The sequence below is a fragment of the Triturus cristatus genome, chromosome 1_2 (genome assembly GCF_964204655.1).
Source record: "Triturus cristatus chromosome 1_2, aTriCri1.1, whole genome shotgun sequence".
NCBI classification, from domain to species: Eukaryota; Metazoa; Chordata; class Amphibia; order Caudata; family Salamandridae; genus Triturus; species Triturus cristatus.
Genome location: NC_140580.1, coordinates 344,427,664 through 344,447,820, shown reverse-complemented (window position 1 = coordinate 344,447,820; position 20,157 = coordinate 344,427,664). Strand labels below are relative to the sequence as shown.

General features: G+C 43.1%; 1 protein-coding gene across 1 annotated transcript in view; it reads left to right on the top strand.

Annotated features, from left to right (window-relative positions):
• LOC146867299 (ATP-dependent RNA helicase DDX19B) overlaps positions 1 to 20,157 on the top strand; it is a 105,437-nt gene that overhangs the window by 14,925 nt on the left and 70,355 nt on the right. The window contains exons 2-4 of the mRNA XM_085604076.1: positions 8,064 to 8,120; positions 8,950 to 9,016; positions 13,604 to 13,654. Coding sequence (XP_085460202.1) covers positions 8,064 to 8,120; positions 8,950 to 9,016; positions 13,604 to 13,654 — 175 coding nt within the window. The remainder of the gene's footprint in view (positions 1 to 8,063; positions 8,121 to 8,949; positions 9,017 to 13,603; positions 13,655 to 20,157) is intronic.

Sequence of the window (20,157 nt, the reverse complement as noted above, 5' to 3'; positions counted from 1 at the left end):
ATTTGTTAAAAATCGCAGTTATTCAGTTACCCATCTAAAATTCTGTATTAAGAATCAGTTTTACATTGTGTTAAGTTGTGAGCAACCAGGGAGGCACAGTGATACTTCGAGGTGGACAAGCCACTGAAAACCTGGTCTAGAAGCCTAGCTGGCTCCGCTCGGGGTCCTCATGGAACCTCGCTCCAGAAGTAGCTGAGCTTTCACAGGAGTCGATGTAGCCTAGCTGCCTATGCTGCTGACCAAGTAGCATGGTGAATTTGCTTTGAATATCTGATATGGCTCACCGTCCTGTGACACCTTGCAAATTTCCTTGTGTTCGAGAAAAACAGTATGAGGTAGTATGTGTCTTTTGTCAAGTGCTCTCATGTTCCTGATCACGGTTTGCGCTATGCAAAACTGTCAAAAAATAAAACGCGAATTCTGCCCATTGGCCACAGTGTAATCTCATCCTCCAAGAATTAATAACAAAGCATTAACCTTTGATGTCCAAAAGATATCCAACTAGTGGCTGAATTGCAGTGTGAAACTAGAAAATCTGGTATCCTTCCCTGTTGACCAAACTGTGCATCCTAGGCAAATACCCTGTTTCACCGAGCCTCGTTTTTGTCCATTGTCACATATGAAGAGCACCTTCAAATACGAGATAATGATGTGCACTGTACAAAAATCTCTTGTGCTCTATTTTATACCATATAACGTTGCTCCATAAATACTAATCTAGGCCACATATACGGTACACAAGAAAAGGGACTTGCCTCTCCGTTCACTAATCGGATTCACATCAGGGCGAATGATTAAATGTTTCTCAGTACATGTTTAAAAACTGTCACTTCTCAATGCAGACATATAATCTGATCTACTAAGGTGAAACGCTTCTGCATGCACAAGAAATACACTTTTTTCGAATGTTGAAGCCAGCATAACATATTTTAACATGTTTTTCCCATGATTTACATTCCCAATATTTTCAAGGCTTGGATCATACACAGCCTGTTGGAGCCAGAGCCCACCCATGACTGTGCTCTGGCTCGGCTGTCCCTGTAAATTTATTGTATTTCCCTTCTCTAGTGATGCTGAACAATTGTTTTGACTAGACTTAGTTACATACGTCAATGATTTGTGAACAGCCTTGAAAGGGTAATTTCAACACAAAACCCAAGTTAGCTTCGTTCAGACTGCAAATCTGCAGAAATAAGGTAGATGATTTTAGATTAATTAAAATCAGACCTATCTCAGGACAACACAATAGGATGTAATTTGGAATATATGGTTTCATGTTGTGGTTAAAGCTTCGTAGGTATTTTTGTGTTTATAGCTTCTCCTTGCCTTCCCACACTCGGCCACCTAAGTTTGAGCTGCAAATGAACACCACTGCAGAAAGTAGCGTTTAGTAGCCTCTGATGTGCAGCTTGGACTTTGTGCTAATACCGCCACCGTGTGTAATCTTTCTCGGACACCTTGCTGCAGTGTTCATAGGGAAGACAAAGTGCAGATCAAAACAAATTAGCTACCTTTTACTCGAGTTCCATGGACCATTCTCAGTGCTTTTCCCATGGCCATCTCGAGCAGCTGTGTCTGCCTGCTTTTTCTCCACAGGATGTAATGCTAGGAGCACCTCCTAGACACGCCTCCCACCACCCATACTCAATTTGATCCTTGTACAAACATCCCAGATACTAAAGAAAATGTGTTAAGGAAAGCAAAACATTTTTTTTTTTTTTTTAAATAATACCATGAGACTCAGTTGTTAATGGGTTTGGAAACAGATTACAGATCTAGGAAACAGGACTTTCAGGAAGTTCAGACTAGTTGCTGTGGATCACCTTGCAAGATCCGATTAGAGAAAGGGGTGGGCAAATCAGTCAGTCCTAACAATGAAGGGAGGGGGGGCCTCATTCTCTTTTTCATGCGCCCACATCATTCTACATGCATCGCAGTGCATCCAGCAGTGCCATACCTCTTTCTCTCTGCAAGTTGGTCTTGAATCAAACGCGAACAGCCCAAGCTGCTTCATTGCTCTGGCGGAAACGGATGCCATCTTTTTGCTTAACATGTGCTCTGCAATGGTTTATGCAGTTGTAGACAGACTACACCTGTGTGACACACACTGCCTTTTGACGAAGCTATATTGTAAGCCAGCTCCATATGAAGAGATTTAACTTACGTGGTCAGTCACTAACAAAGTTTTTGATATCTTATGGTAAACATAGTCTCAAGGGATTTATTTATTATAGTATTTAATATTAGGCCTGTCGTTGTGTCTTTAACATTGATGACTTTAAATTCTGAAACAGTAGCTGTGCTCTAGGTGCTGATGCCAATGTAATGTGGATTTGTAGAGCACAGCTTGTTACCCTTGACAGTGTCCACACTGCCATCGGTGAAATCAGATTTGAGGTCAAACGCCTCTTTTCACCTTCCGACACTGGTATTAGCTTGGCAATGGAGGAGGCTGTGGCTGAAGCTTCTGGAACAAATTCTGGTCTAACAGTTACAAAGGATGGTGACGCTAACATGTTTTCTGACATGTTAGTGAGTCACAAAATATGGACATATGTCCAATCCCAACGTCCGAGGTGCTGAAGGCTGAGGTACTTTACTTTTTATGTGGAGTGTTCTGAAGAACTGTAATCTGTTCCATAGAGGAAGCGATCTATTTTTGATAGTCTTTCTGCTCTTTTCTTTCCCCTTGTGCCTAAAGGAATAGGAGCATAAATATTTTTTATTGATGATTATTCTGCCATTTCTTAGTGAAACGATCTCTAGACGGAGTCCAGGTTAAGAAGAGGACCTTGGCTTCACTTATCAAATTTCCCTCTTGAATTTCTTTGGGATGCTCAAGATGTCGTTCAAATGAACCAAGCACCTCAGTTATTATGTGTATTATTAATTACCATGTGTATTAAAATACTTAGTCTTTTTTTTTATGGCAAAGCCTGGGCTGGGCTTTCAGTTCTTAGGGGTATTAGTGTTTTTACAGTGTGAGTTTCTAGTCCACTCTCCCTCCCTGTGAAAACCTTTAACTATTCTGCCTCATTGCTATTAAGTCATTTACTTCATTATTCAGATCCGGGCCTAGTAGTACTGTAGCCTCAGGGTACCTGTTATAAATGACTTTGTTGCAAGTGGGCCCCAGTACCCCTCGTATTGCCTTGGGACCTCCTCAAGTAGGTATCACAATAAGTGCTCGAGATGGGACAACAAAGAAACAAGTGGTTGAGAGACTCAAAAGGCTTTGCCAGACTTTTTCTGTGACTCCTGAAAGCAGTGCTTGAAGGCCAAAGACTAAGGTGTGGGCATTACTGCCTGTTGGAAATACTCCACTCCCACACCGGTAAGGGTTGGTGGTAACGGAGTACTTCCAGGGACATACAGTGGTAGCTTGGCTCGAGTGGTCAGGAATCAGGCACCGTGCTAAGCATACGACATACCCATACAATAACCATGCGTGCATCCGTTCCAAAAACGACTCTACACCGTAAAAATTATGAAAATATCTTTCTTTATCTTCTTTTTCTCTTAGTTGCTGATTAAATAAATAATAACACAATCACCATATACAAGCTTTTTAAATAGTGCAGGTCAAATAAATACTGGCTTAATGATTCAATAAATAGGGGTGATCATAAATAAGGAAGGTATAAATATAAGTGCAATACATACAGGCAATTAAATATTCTGAGGCCATAAATACTGTAAACCAATAAATATTGTGCATCAATAAATACTGTGGACCAATAAATACAGTGAAGCAATAAATAGGTTAAATACAATAAATACAGTGCCCCCAATAAATAATTAAAAGCTGACAGTGACACTCATAGAATCCGATCACATTTGAATTCCTATGGGCTAATTTGGCCCAGGCACAGCTTGTGGGGATGTGGAAGGCTTGAGGGTGTCTACTCCCTGGCTTGGACAAGGCTGAGGCCTAAACTGAGGTAGATCAAGGGGGAAACACCAGAGACCTGGCTCTCTCACTCTACACAACCCCTCTAAATTAGTCTCAGCTCACCCCTGGCACAGTCCAGCTGGTTCCAGCACCTCTCTATCCCCTAGAGTAGTCTCTTAGGATTCCACAGGGCCTTTGGCGCCCTCTATTCCACTTACTGCCCTTTTTCTGATGCTCCGACGCCGCTGGAGTCGTGTCGACGCCGTGAGGCGGTTCCGGTTCGATGTCGGCGGCCTCGGCACAATGTCAGTTCCTGACGACGCAGGTAGGCGGCTCCGGCTCGATGTCGGCGGCCTCGGCTCGATCTCGACCTCCGATTCGATGGCGTCGGGCAGACTTGACTCGATGTCGACTTCGGGCGGCTCCGGTCCGATGGCGACCTCAGCTTCGATGACGTCGGCCGGCCTTGACTCGATGTCGACTTCCGGCTGCTCCGGAGTGCGATCCTCACTCCCGACCTCCGGTGCTCCTCTCCTCAGGTTTCCGGCGACTCCGGAGTGCGACCTCCACTCCCGACCTCCGGCACGATTCTCTCAGGTTCCGGCGACTCCGGAGGGCGGACTTCACTCCCCCGTTGACACCGCTCACTCGACCTTGGTTAACTTCCTCCTCGACCTCTGGTACACCTCACGTCCTCCGTCGGCGCCCTCTCACGATCTCTGGCGGCTCTGGGCACGACGTCTGCTTCTCCAGTCAGCGCCGCTTCTCCACCTCAGGCTCCAGGTCTCCAGGCTACTCGACGTCCGGCTCCAGGGAAACCAGTATCCAGGTCAGGATCTTTCTGTTCTTGGTTCCTAAGGCCTGTTCCTGCTGTCCAGGTCCTTAAGATGGTTTTTCTTGCTTCTTCCCACACAGGGCTCCAGGCTGGGCTCAGTCAGTAGGGACTAGTATCAAGGGTGGGTTTATGGACCCCACTCCAGGCACAAGTTTCCACCCCTGCTGCCTCACTCCTTCCTCCTTCAGGTTTCTGCTGCTCTCCCTTCACCAGTCAGGTGCCAACTGCCAGCTCCAACTGCCAACTCTCTGTCTTAGCTTCCCAACATTCTAAACCGCCTCCAACGGTCACAGGGTTCTGGAATGTTCTGGAAGGTGCTGGTAGGTTTCAGTGGATGCTGGTGATGTCACAGGTGGCCACCATTTTGTGCTCCAGGCCCTCAGACAGAAGTTTCAGGGGTAGATAAAATGGCTCCCTGAATCTGCAGCAACACGAAAAAGTCTGGTGGTTCCCAAAAAGGAAAAATTCAAACAGGGTTTGAGGCAAAAGTGGGACAAAATAAATAATGATGAGGAGGGACCACCCAAAGGGCTGACAGGTCTAACACTGCCCATAATAAAAATTGGAACAAATAGTGGAAGCATGCACCGTAAAACTGGTTCACCCCAGGTCCTGCATTTGAGGAGGTGCTGGCGACTTAAATTGACCTGGCTCACAACTTGTACTAAAGCATCTCAGGACGTCATCAAGTGCTAGAGAAACACCCGAATCGAGTATGCTGCCGCTCGAAAGATTTATAGCGGAATCTGTGTGTCAATGAAGCATTTTTTATTCAAGTAGCTTCCCTCGTAGTTTTCAAAATACAGCATAAACAGCTTTTTCCCCCTTCATATTTGTTCGGAAAATCTTCATTCATTTTTGGCTGGTAGCACGGTAGCCATCGCATTCTTCTGTAAGGCTTCTGCGGTATTCTGTTGCTACTCGTGAATGCTATAATACAAACAAGTTACGAGCTTGCAGCGTACCTTCAATGCACTAATAAAATACTTGTCTTTCCTGTTTTCACTCGGCAGCATTTTGATTTTGCAACTGGGTAACAGGTCACTTGCATGCAATTAAAGTTCAGCCAATTTAATCTGTATTTAATAAGAGAATATTTTGATGTCCCAAAAGTGCAAACAGCCCACCTTGAATCATACAACATGAAACCGTTTATGCTGCTATTAGAGAACAACCAAGCAGGTCTTTTTTTCAGCAAAAAGGGGGAATGTTTTGTTTGCTTGTTGACTTGCACTAAAATATGCAGATGGCAAGAGTTTACAGCAAGCGTTGGCAAAGTCTGGTCTTGGTAAGCCTGTAGTTATTTACATTTGTCTGCAAATATATGCAACAGGCAATGCAAATATAAAAGTAAAAATACTGCCGTCTAAAGGTTGTGTATTGTAAATTCTGCGAACAATGCCTTGTATTGTATTGTATTGTAAATGCATTTATATAGTGCTTACCCCCGACGAGGCGTCGAAGCGCTACTCCGCGACCCTTGGAGGATTAGTGTTGAATTAGTATAGTGGAACATGCAAGTACATTTTAAGTGGTGGATAGGTTAGTCAGTTATTTGGATTCGGAAGGTTAGAAGAGGAAAAAAAAGTTTGTATTTATATAGCGCTTGTTACCCCTGATAGGGTGTTGAAGCACGATACTCCGGAAACCCATAAAGGATTAGTGGTGAATTAGTATGGTAAAATATTAAAGCAATTTGCGTGGTGGATATTAGTTAGTTATTTGGAGTGAGGATAGTAAAGGGATAGAAGGGGAAGAAAGGTTTGCATTCATATAGCACCTGTTAGCCCTGATGGGTGTTGAAGCGCTTTTCTGGCGAGTAGCATGCTACTCCGGAACCTATAAAGGATTAGTGTTGAAAATTAGTATAGTGAAATATGAAGTAATTTGAGTGGTGGATATGTTCAGTTATTTGGCTAGAGAAGGGTAGGTGGCGGTATAGAAGAGGGAAAGAGGTTTGTATTTATATAGCGCTTGCTACCCCTGATGGGGTTTTGAAGCGCTTGAGTGGTGGCTATGTTAGTCCGTTATTTGGATTGAGAAGGGTTGGGGAGGGGTAGTAAAGGGGAAAAAGATTTGCATTTATATAGCGATTGTAACCCTGATGGGGTGTTGTCATGCTTTATTGGGGAGTAGCACGCTACTCTGGAAGCCATAAAGGATTAGTGGTGAATTGGTTTAGTGGAATATGGCATTTGAGAAGTGAACTTGTTGGTCTGTTATTTTGATTGAAAAGGATGGTGGAGGGATAATAGAGTGAAGGATTTGGATTTTTTGTTTTTAGTCTTGGCAGTAGGGGGAGGCTTTTGGATGAGTAAAAGGGGTTTTGGAGGGGCAGAGTCAGAGGGAAGAGTTTAGAAAGGTTTTTTGATGGATCAGTATAGTAAAAGAGGTGTCAGATGATGCAAGGAGGGGTAGAGTAGGAAAGAGTTTAGAAAGGGTTATTTAGGGGATCATAGTAGTGGTATGGGGTTTGGGATAAATGAGTGAGTGGGTGTAGAGGATACATTGATAGATGTATAAGGTGAGAGATATGGTAGCACATTGGAAAGAGTAGTAGAAAGAAGTTTGAGATGGGTCAAAGTTGGGCTAGAAGACATATTGAGAGAAGTATAGGCTGAGAAATAGGATAGTGCATTGGAAATGCTAAATTAGAAGAGTGATACAGATATAGATCCATAAGTATATAGATTCATAAAGGAGGGGGTACGTATATGTAGATTAAAGATATTGAAAGAGGTACAGGATGAGAAATATGGTAGTGCTTTGGATATGCTTTTTCAGGAGAAACGTAACAGACACACACATCCAAGTACATGGAAGGTACATAGATGCACAATGGAAGTAAGTACATATAGACCAAAGTTTCATTTTTTATTTTTTGTTCAACAACATAATTATTCTACATGTTTATACAGGAATACACAAAGATAGATAAATATCTGTAGTGAAAATAAATGTTTATATACTGAGGGATATGCTGTAAATTTCTGTTGGCTGCTTGAACAGAGAAGGATGTGCCACCCGTGGTTTTTTTCTTGGGATTTTGAGGCGAGATGCCCCTTTAGACCGGAGGTTCCTTTGTTGAATGTGTTTGGTGATTTTATTCCTGATGAAGAGTGGTCCCATTCCATGTATTGCTTTGTGGGTGATGCAAAGTAGCTTGAATGTGGATCTGTGTGGCTCTTGCTACCATAAGCTTGCTTATTCATTAAGCTCTATCGCCTCTTGGGTATTGTATGTATAGGACACCTTAATGCTTCTGTGTATGTGGTTGGAAAGTGTAGCTGTACGCTTTTTGTTTGTAATATATATGCATTTTTTCTTCTTGTTTAGCTCGGGAACCTGAATCTTGGTGATGAGAAATCTAAACCATCTGAAATCCCAACAAAGGTGAGGAGTTAGGAGTATAGAAAATACAAAAACTTCAGCACAGGGCCATTGCAGACCTTTCCAAACCTGTGGGTTGACCATCTTTGGTGTTATTTGTAAGGGTGGGCGTAGTTCGCGAAGTAGCACTTCGCGAAGCTACGCAAAGTGAAGTTCGCACTACGCGAGCTACGCGTAGCACTTCGCGAACTGCGTAGTAACATGTTCGCACTGTGCAAGATGTTGTTTTCAATGATTGCACAGTGCGGACAAGCAACCAGCACTGTGCAATCATTGAAAATGGCATCTTGCACAGTGCGAGCTGTAGTTTTCTGCTGCTCGAGTAGATTTTTACTCGAGCTTCAGCTTTCTCAACGCGAACTGGTAGTTTCTCATCGCGAGCGGTCGCGAGCATACGCGACCACTCGCAATGAGAAACCTGACCTCCTCGCGTTGGGAATCTCGCCGGGAGGTTTATTTTCCATGCTCGTGATCGCCAACTTGCAGTTGCTGATCGCGAACAAGGAAAAAGTCTCGCCGGGATGTCATTTTTCTTGCTCGCGGTCGCCAACTTGACGTTGAGGACCGCGAGCAAGCAAAAAATGACCGCAGCACTACGCAACACTACGCTACGCGTGTTCGCACTGTGCTACGTGCAGTTCGCGTTGTGCGAAGTAGCGCGAACTTCGCAAACTACGCGAGCGTAGCGTAGTGCTTCGCCCAGGCCTAGTTCTTTGCCTGCTGGATTTGGATTATTGACGGAGTCCCTCAGGATGCAAGTATTGGTTTGACTGTTTGATAAAAAAAAAAAAAAGAAATGTAGTGGCCCTGATGCATATGTTTTTTACTGCAGCTCGCGGTACCTCCCGTAGAGCCTTCGGGTGAAAAAGATGAAGAGATATCGAAGGCGGACACCAATGGTGAGTTGTTTACCCTGTATTTTTGGAGAAATCTTTACTTGTGTTTTTGTTGATCTGCACTTAGGTCTGCACAAATGTTGAAGGTTTAATGTAGATTCTTGGAAACGAGTCATACAGTAATTAATTAGGAATGTAGAAAGCACGCAAGCCTATCATAATAGCTCATGCACGTCCATAGGACATTTTTTTTTATATGTGTATGTCAACTTCGCCTAAACTTAGTAATATGGCAAATAATTTTCTACTCTGAACCACACTGGCTGTCTCGCTGCTCTGGTGACTGCAGTTATAAACTTTTGTTTTATTCTGCCCCATGCTATATTCCTCCCCTCTTTCCCTACTGTTTCAACCAGAACCCGCAGCCCTGCCAACCCCAAATTTCTTTCCTGCTCAGGTACTGCGCCTTAGTCACCCATTTACATTCACCCCTCGATGGCCCTCTTGTGGAGTCCTCATCCACCCCCTCCAGTACACCTCCATTCCATGCATCTCTGCCTGCTTTGCTTTCCTCCTACGAGTCTGCTTTGGCCTGCCCTCTCTTCCCTTATCTGTTTACAATCAGCACCCCTTCCCTTGGCCACTTGGGCTGCATCCTACATCTTTGGCTTTCCTTGGATACACTACTTTCATATCACACTGTGCTTTGACCTAGGTTAACCGCGCCCCTGCAGGCTTACATTGACCCATCCTTCCATGTCCTGTGTTGACCTCCGATATGCTTTAGGAAGGGTAGTCTTTTTTTTTTTTTAGGTCCCGGCTGACGATAGCAGTGCGCATGTGCTGCTCTCGGCGTCCAAGAGCTTCTTGAAATTAATACGGTTGAGGAAGGGCACTTGAAGCCCCGCCCCCTCTTCCCATTGGCTCTCATCATAGCTTAGGCTAAACGCAGGCTTCTCATTGTAAAGGAGGCTTCTTAGTCCCTCCTTGTTACCGCCCTGTCCACTTATGGCCCCGCCCACCGGGACTGGATTGTTTACTGGCGGCGTTATACGGGATGCTTTAATTCGTGTGTGAACAATATTTTCTTTACTTAACAATGTGGGAGAATGGCGGCGCTTGTTTCTCTTCTGTACCAGATTCAGTTGAAAAGGTCTCCACTCCCACCTCCTCCCTCAAGCCATCGCCAGCCGTCTCCATTCACACGTCAGCGAGTCCGGCTCCCTCTTTCTTCCCGACTATCTCTTTCTGTAAACTCGTGGGTTTCGGTGTTCAACAGCGAGTGTGTAGATCATACCTTCACGTCTTTGCATGCAAACAAACTGTAACCACCTCGCACGGGGGGGGGGGGGGGAGTCTCGCTGTTTGTTCCTTATGGTTTTTACTCCAAAGGCGCAGAAGCAACACAACGATGACAAAAGCTGCTGTAGGCTTTTTCGAGTATATTTGTTTTAGGCCGCAGTGGAGCAATAATTCACATTTGATCTGAGTGGGAAACGATGACTCGCTAAAAGTAGTAATTGACATCTTTAGGTGTATTTTTGTTGGTTTCCGAAATTACTGCATGTGCGCGCGAGATCAATGAATGTGCATGTCTGTGCAAGTACTTTACTACAGACTGCGGTTCTTTAATGTTTGTGTAGCCTACACGCCATCGTGGGCTTCAGGGCAGGCAGCGAACTTGCTCAGAGCGACTAAGGATTCAGGATTAATTTTTGTTATTTTTATTATTTGGTGGATTTTTCAGCATATGTTCATTTTATTTGAACTTCTTTTCATTACTTTAGTAGAGGAGATGTTCGTTTTTTATTATTAAAACAGCTTTACTTCTGTTATGCGGTCCGGTCTAAGGATTTTGCAATGGGATTCACGATTGGCAGCTCAGACTTTGTCGTTGTCTTGCTATTACCATATTGGTGTTTTTGAACCAGACTAAAAACGTATTTATGAAATCAAGCATTTTTATCTAAAGAACTGTACACTGTCCTGAGACTCCACTCTCACCTCCTCCCTCCAGCCGTCGCCATCCGTCTCCATTCACACGTCAGCGAGTCCGGCTCCCTCTTCCTTCCCGACTCCTTCAGCTTCTTTGGTCATACACCCCTTGTGTCCTTAAAAGTCTCTCGTTGATCACTTCTCTCCCTCCTCCACTCCATTGTGTTGTAATTGTATTCATCTAGCGCTTCATTTCTCTCCTTGATGTATTTCCTTGAGGTGTTTAAATACCTTCCAGAGACCACCCCTCCTTCCTCAATTACATCTACACCCCACACTTATAAACAGATCCTCCAGACTCCCTCCCATGCTGTTTATACCCATGATGTGTGTAAATGTCTCTCACTTTATCACTTTCCTCTTCTATTGCAATTGATTGGTAATTAATTGCAAATGAATTTAAAAGCCCCTCTCATATCACCCCTGTTCCAACTGTACTCCATTTATACCTCTTTTGTATTCTCGCCCATCATACCTGTCCCTCGTATATTGCTTGTATACCCTTGATATATTTAAGTGGCTCTCGCATACTACCTCCCATCTCATCAAGTGCATTTATACCGCAGATTTATTTTAATGCCCCTCTTATATCACTGCAGTCCTCCATTTATGCCTCTCATGTATGTGAAAATCTTTTACCAGTTACACCTCGCTGTCCATCGCTTTTATACCCCGGTCGTATTTAAATGTTTCTCTCATATTACCCTCCCCGCCTTTATTTCAGTTATACCGCAAATGTATTCAAATGTCCCTCTAATCTCACTTGAGTGCTCCATTTATACCTTTTGATTTATTTAAATATCTCTCTCACCACCCCTCTCCCTCCTCGAATGCTTCTATACCCCTGATGTATTTAAATGTCTTTCATACCATCCCCACTTCCTCTGTTGCTTTATACCGCAGATGTAGTTACATTTTCATGTATAGGCTCTAATACCGTCGTGTCAAGTCCGCGCTATATAAAAATGCAACAATAAACATAAATAAACAAGCGTTGAAAATGCAATGGGTCTTGCCTTTTATTCAGTTAAAGCCATTTGCTTTGCTAATGGAATTGTATAGCAAAGCAAATGGCTTTAACTGAATAAAAGGCGAGACCTATTGCATTTTTAATGCTTGTGTTTTTTTCTTCTTATTTTCCTTTTTTATTTTATACTTGTGGTTCTGCATGCTGATTTGTTTATTTTTCTCTCGATTTCAATTGTTGATGTCCTTAATGTTTTTATTATGTGTATATTTTGTATTCTAAGATATATATTTCTTAGTTTCTGATTAAGGAAAATTCTAATGGCACTTCGTGTATATAACAAATATGATTGATCACACATTTAGATAATAATTGCATTTATTTAGCGTGGACCACTTTATATATGTGATCTAATTGAATCCATCTAACCTTAGTAATATTGTATCAAAACAGTAACATGTGAACAGTAGACATGTGATTTACACAAATTTATTTATAAACCTGCTTTTGTTGTGAAGTAATGTGAATCTTCTATTTTGCTCCCCAGATGCCATGCATAAATATTCACCCTGTTCCTTTCCACCTTTTCTTCCTTAATGCCTTCTGCATTATAGTTAGCATTCTTTGTCTGGACTAAATGTTTGTTTTGATTGCATTATGTTCAAACTTTGGCTTTCAACATTTGCTTCACATTTTTAACTACCCCTACAAGGCAAATTAGGTTTACTAGCATCAGGACTCTACTTAGTAAACATTAACATTAGCTTTGCCCCCCCCCCCCCTTTCCCTCCTTTTTAACCTGGACAGTTAGGGCGTCCAACCAAAGGGCGATTAGTTAATGCTGCTGCATGTTTGGCCAAGAAACCATGCCTTCCCACCTCCAGGTAATCAGGTGAGCAGCCACTCACCAGTACAAAGGATAATGGCTTTTGGGCTGTATCAGATTAACACGCTTGGGTACAAAAACCCCTATCTACAACCACAGGGTGTGGATTGCTGTTACTGGGCTCCAGAGGATATTAAACAATGTCTGCCCTACCCCTTACCACCAGATATAGGAGAGTAACTGTAGCCTTTTTGACGGTCCTCCCGGTCTGCATTCGATATAATCCGTTTCTCCATATGGTACCAAAGGCTAATTTACTATCTGGTCCTTCTTCAACAGGACATGTTCATCATGTGTGATGTGTCCTAAAGCACCCTGCTGGCAACTGTTTTTTTTTTTTCCTCTTTATTTTACTTTACATTGAACATTACCTGATGCCCAGTTTGGTCAGAGACACAAGTCTACCATGCTTAGGATTTGTACTAGATATAGGAACAAAGGAGCTGGAATCTAAGACTAATTATTAAAAGTTAGTTTTATAACTGGGGTTCTTTTAGTAGGTCAGCCTCTCCTAAAGAAATAATTTCCACAATTCATTTGCCGTCTTGTCTGTTTCCAACGTTCATGTGCAAGTTTGTTGAAAAAGGAACTCCCTTACAAGAGGGTAAACAAGCCTGGTGGTGGCGACCGTTCCCTCAAAACTTGACTTCACATGCATCTAAATGATTGGATTAAAGCAGCAGGCATTTCGAAGTTACAGTTGTGACTACCCTGTAAATCATAGGCCTTTTACTGACAATTCAGACACATGATCTCTTCTGTCCTGTCTTATCCCATGGTTTACTAGTTGTTTTTCTTTCAGGTGCTGTTAATAATGACGATAACCCTGAGAAAACAGATGATGACGAAAAAGGTGAGATCCACCTTTAGTGTGTAGAGACCGACCCTTAAGCATTTGAGATCTAGAATATACACCGTTATTGTACATGTTCATGCCGTTTTGTATTCCAACTTGTCACAGCCCTTGTTGCGTTACTTTTATGTCTAGGTTGTTGCAAATTGTGCTAGTTACTGTTTTTTTCCTGGCTTTGTAACTGAAGTCAAAATTGACACACTGCTATTGCATGTACTAAGATGGAGCTACGTTTTCTAGCTAATCTAATACACTAGCTAGATCAATTACTTTCTATTTATTTCACCAGAAGGCGATAATCCATGTGGGCAAGGTGCACCCCGAAAACAAAGAATGGCCATATTTGGGCATAATATAAGGCATTGTTTATGAGTGGGGCATAAAAATAAAGGCAGTTTCTGTATGTTTAATTGTAAATTTAGTTTATGAAGTGTCCTGCTTTGTTCATTGGATAAATGGAATACAGGGAAAAGTACTTTGTAAAAAGTGATCAAACACTTTGTTCCGGAATGCAGCCTATGGTCTGAACATTGATACTTGAGGCATCTTATGTTGGAACTTTAGGAAGTTCTTGACTGGCTAACGACAGACTGCTTCCATTTGGTTTTGATCTCTCCAGTACTCCACAGGTTGGTGGAGAAAGCGCTTATAACTGTCGGATAGCTAAATGAATCATTGTATGTGGTTGGTGTGTTCTTTGGTAAGTCTGACTGTCTTCTAAGGTTCCTGCTGCATAAGTGTTCTTGTTAATGAGGCTCTGTATGGGGCTCAACCCTCCATTAGTATGGTAATACATAGCCTTTTGATGAGCATAGATGTATGCCTGTGTTGCCCTGAAAGGCTGAGCAGAACAAAGGATAATTGGATAAATGTATATGTTGTAAGTTATCAGTAATGTACTTTTCCGATAATGGTTTGTTCCGGCCCTCCCTGTCCTTCCCCAGTTATTGGTCTCCTCCAGGAATGTTGAAGTACCATCCTGTGAGATGGAGAGTGGATGATCAGTAATAAGGGCACTGTCGGAGTCTGTATTTTCTTTGACTTTCAACACTGGCGACGATCTGCGAAGGGGGCAGCTGGTCATCTCCCCTTTGTTTACTCTCTCCTTTATTGTGTCCTGTGGAGCATCTCATCGAGGACTGGGACTGAGGGTTTCTTAATAGTACGATTACTGTGCGCGTTCTGCATCAAACATCGTGTTCTCCATGTGTTGTCAGAGAACTCTTCAAAGTGCTTCTGGCTGTTCCTGAGGTGTGCGTAGCTGTTCGGCACTTGTGGACTTCGTGCTTTGGCCTGGTCTGGAGTTCTGCTGGCTTCATCAGTGTGGTGTTCGAGGAGCGGATCTGCGTGGTGCTTTGGGAGCAGTGGACTGTTCCTGAGTTTCACTTTGCTTCTTTTGCCTTTCCAGAGAGAGTCTCGGTCCTAGGTTGGTTCCGAACCAGTCCGTTTGTTCTGCCACTGTTGCGTGGGTGCCTGCATGCCGATTTGCTACGGAAATCTCGAGCCGTTCCCCTGCGAGATCTCTGCTCGGCTCTCCAACTCCAGGGGGCTGGTTCTTGTCAGGATCTTTGTGGCAACTTCCTTCCGGCAGTCTGTTTCCCGGCGCTTCAGCCACTTGAGGGCCGTGCTGCTTGACTGTCGGCGCTTCAGCCACTAGAGGGCCAAGCTGCTCCGATATCTCTTCAGGATCTCCTCAGAATTGGCGCTACAACCACTAGAGGGCGTGCTGGCTCCGAGTTTCTTTCTGGATTTTCCTCAGAATTGGCGTTTCAACCCCAGAGAGCCGGTCTGTTCCAGGAGATTGTCTATTTTTCTTCTGACTGTCAGAGTTCCGGCGATCCTACCATTAGAGGGCCGTGCCCTCATTCAGTAAGTGCTCTTTTCTGTTGGTGGAGGTCCGGCGCTGCAACCTTTTGGGTCTGTGTGTTCCTGTTTTCGTCAATTAATCTTCTGTAGTGGATTCCTGCGCCCCAAGACTTGCAGGCAGTACCTTTTCAGGCAATCCGGGTCAGAGGGTCTGTTGGGCTTTACTGGGAATCGTGTTATGGTCCCCGGAGACCCGTTCAAGGAGAACTCTGCTTTTCTGCGCCTCACAAGTAAGACTTAATTGTTGCAGTGGGCGTCTGGTCCTGTGTTTCCCCACACAACCCGCATGGAGCATGACTTGTAGCGTCTCATAGGCTTTTTGCCGATCGAAGTCTCCAGAGAAACTGTGTCCTGTAAATTTTGGATAAGTGTTGGGCTCTTATAGTCCTGTTTTACGGGTTGTTTTAATTTCCGGGGGTGGTGGTCTTTAGAAGGTAATTCAATTTTACGTTCAGTGTGCAGTTCAATTATCAATATGGGCACTCCAGGTATTAGTCAATCACCGTCCTTTCCCAATGAGTGTGGTGATCTGGAGATTCACTGGAAGGATTGGACAAAACTATTTGAGTCATATCTTATTGCTATGGGGGGGAGAAGTTCTCTGCCCTGCGGAAACACTTATTGCTGCATAACTTGGGTGCGCATGGTTGTAAAGAGTAAAACTCTACCTGAACCTTAGGTGGATAATGAAGATGATTTTGATCTTTATGATGTTACTCTTGTAAAATTAGAAACACACTTTGGTGACAAAGTTAATGTGGTTCTGGAACGACATACATTTTTTAGCAGGATGCAAGGGAAAAGTGAGTCGATTTAATAACTATATTGCAGCCTTAAGAGGACTCACTCAGTTATGTGAATTTGGCGATCTAAATGACTCGCTCATTCGATATCAACTTGTCAGATGCACGAACAATAGCAGGGTTCAAGAAAAATTACTTGCGAAAAATCCCACGCTTAGAGGGGCTATTTCAATTGCACAATCTATTGAACATACTGCTAAATGTGTAAAGGAAATGAAGGTTAAAGAGGAGTAGTAGGTGTCGTACAAGCAGAAGCCAGTAGCGGTGAAGTGCAGAAACTATCTGACAAGTGGGGCAACAAAGATGTTACTGCTTTAAAATCGACCAAGGATGTGGTAGCAGTAATCATCTTGCAAACAACCCTTTGTGCACTGCACGTAATGTTTTATGTAAAAAGTGCAACAGGAGAGGGCACCTAGCAAGGGTATGTAGAGAAGGCGTGAGTAATACTGTTAATGTGATCAATACTTAAGGTGAACCTCAGGCCAAATTTGTGTTTCAAGTGAAAGATAGTGATGCAGGGTCTAAACCTATCTATCCCAAATGTGTTTTTTTTTAATAATAAACCATTGGAGGTATATGCTGACTCGTGCTCACCATTCACGTTGATAAATATCAAAGACTTTGAGGAGTCTCTAAGGGGTAGTAAAATGATGTTAAGTACTCCTGCTATTTCTCCAGAGGGTTACATGAGAGATCCCATTCCTCTTGTTGGCATGATAAGCAGTCACATAAACTTTAAAGGGAGATCCACGGTGGGCAAAGTGTATGTAGTGGAATGTGGAGCTAACCTTCTTGGTTGGCAACACCAGAAAGAACTGGGGATCATTTTAGATCCAAACGATAAGAACCAGGTCATTCTAGTCAATGTTCCTGACAGTGACAAATACTTGCAGGACGCATACCCGAACCTTTTCACTGAGAAACTGGGTAAGTTACGTGACTTTCAACACAGAATTAAAGTCAGGCAAGGTGCCAAGCCTGTGGTGCACAAAACACGTCCTGTACCATTTCGCCTTAGAGAAACGCTCAAAGCGGAGTTGGACAAGTTATGTGAAGTAGGGGGCATCCAACCCACTGAAGCTACGGAATGGCTCGCACCATTAGTTCTTGCATCCAACGGAAATGGACAAGGTATTAGTCTGTGTGTGGACGTTCGCTCATTAAACAACAATATTTGGGTAGAGAGGTTTCCTCTCCCCAATATAAATGAGATGTTAAGTACAATGGGAAAGGCATGTATTTTTTCAGTCATTGATTTGTCTATGGCCTATGATCAGGTTGAATTACACCCGAGTCAAGACCTTTGACAGCTTTTACATCACCTTTTGGGGCATATATGTTTATAAGAATGCCGTTTGGCTTCGCCTCAGCGGCTTCCATTTTTCAAAAAATAATGCAACAGGTCCTCAAGGGTGTCAAAAATACACTCTGTTTCCAGGACGATATACTTGTGTACGGGTCGATAGAGGAAGAACATGATGTTACCCTCAATACAGTGTGTCACAAACTCTCAGACGCAGGGTTGACAGTTCGACTAGATAAATGCAAGATTAAAGACACATCTGTGGACTATCTGGGCCATACCATATCCAAAGAAGGTTTTAGGCCCAAATATAGTTTAATCCAAGTAGTTAAGGATGCCCCACACCCATCGAACAAAGAGGAACTGAAATCGTTTTTGGGTTTAGTGGAGTATATGTCTAAATTTGTAAGGAACTTTGCTGACTTATGTGATGGGTTACGTGAGCTTCTCAAGTAAAACACAGTGTTTGAATGGGAAGAAAGACATAGTGAGATGGTTGAAACGATAAAACATCGCATTTTAGAATCTCCAGCTCTTGGTACTTTTGATCCAAACAAGAAAACCGTATTAACTACAGATGCAACTAACAAAGGGTTAGGAGCTATGCTTTCTCAGAAAGGAGAGGGGGAAGAGACAGTCATAGCATTTGCATCCTGGACCCTTCGCTCATCAGAACGCAATTACTCTGTTATTGAGAGGGAGGCGTTGGCATGCTTTTGGGCGGTGTATCATTTAAAATTTTTCCTATGGGGTACAAAATTTGTTATACACACGGACCACAAACCATTAACTTTCATGATTTCACCCAAACATGCTCAAAATATGTCTCCCCGGATAAGTAAATGGGTCCTAGGTCTGGAAAATTACTGTTTTAAAGTGGAGTATTTACCAGGTCCGAAAAATGTAATTGCTGACTACTTATCTAGATCACCTATCAAAGGCATTCAGAGCGAAGAATCATTGGATGTCCCCATATTTCCCATTCATCTAGCTTCACTAACAAGTGACGAGTGGGATAAGGGAATGAAGGAGGATGTAGCCATGGAGACATTAAAAAAACTCCTCATTAGAGGTTGGCCAGAAAAGTTTTCGGATGTTCCTGACATTCTTAGAGATTTTTGGGAAGTGAGACTAGAACTTTGCCTCATGTCTGGTCGCATACAACGTGGTGATAAAATCATTCCGCCCATGTGTATGAGGAATCAAATAATTGATCTAGCACATGAAGGGCATTTGGGCAGGAGTCTCACTAAAAACCAGGTTAGGAGCTGTTTTTGGTTTCCTAAAATGGATTCCTTGATTGAGTTAAAGGTTAAGGAATGTGTCAGCTGTGCTAAAAGTGATAAGAGTAAGATTTCTCACAAAGCTCCTTTGGCCCCTGTCAGTGTCCCAATGACCCCATGGACCAAATTGGCCATGGATATCATTGGTCCCATGGAAATGCTGGGTCCGCAGAAGAGGTTCATGTTTGTTCTGGTGGATTACACCTCTTACACTACGAACAGTCTAATTTCTTTTTTGAAGAACATCTTTGTCTATGAAGGTATTTCGTCTACTCTTGTGACAGACAATGGGGTGCGGTTTGTGTCTGAGACGATGAGAGAATTCATGGAAGAACTTTATATAAGACCTGAAAAGACGGCACTCTATTGTCCAAAAGCCAATGGCTTAGTTGAGAGGGTGAATTGTATGGTGAAAGAACACATTCAACTAGCAATCACAAATGGGTTCAATGTTGAAGACTCATTAAGAGAGTGGTTGTGGGCATACCACACCACTCCCAATGTTGTTACTGGAGATCTCCTTTTGTGTTTGAGAGGGAGGAGCCTAGTACCAAAATGTATCCCACATGGTTGGGAGGTGGGAAAAGTGTAATGCCTGATCTAATCCAAAGCAAAGAGAAAGTAGAGAGTCATCAACAAAAATACAAAGTATGATGTCAAACATGGTGTCAAAAATGTAGATTTTGAAATTGACACTCCGGTGATGGTCAGGAAACCTACCCATGTACAATCGGGGTCGAGTAAGTATGGGGCTCCCATACGGGTGGACAAGTCTGGCAGGAATGTGGTTCGTCTGGAAAATGGTCAGACATGGAGTAAGGTTAGAATTGTGAATATATCGTGAAAATATTGTAAGGTAACTTTCCCCTACATAGGGAGATGTGTTGTAAGTTATCAGTAATGTACTTTTCCGATAATGGTTCGTTCTGGCCCTCCCTGTCCTTCCCCAGTTATTAGTCTCCTCCAGGGAGTCATGTTAGAATGTTGAAGTACCATCCTGTGAGATGGAGAGTGGATGATCAGTAGTAAAGGCACTTAGACTTACCTGTCGGAGTCTGTATTTTCTTTGACTTTCAACAGTGTACTTGTGGAAAATGCTGTTACTCTGACATGCCACACATGTTAAATGTGCCATACCTCTCAAAGTCCAAGAGTACTAAATGATCTTTGAATCCATGCGCCGCCTGGAACATGCTTATCTTATTAATTTGACACCATGTTGCTTCACCTAGCGCCACATAACAC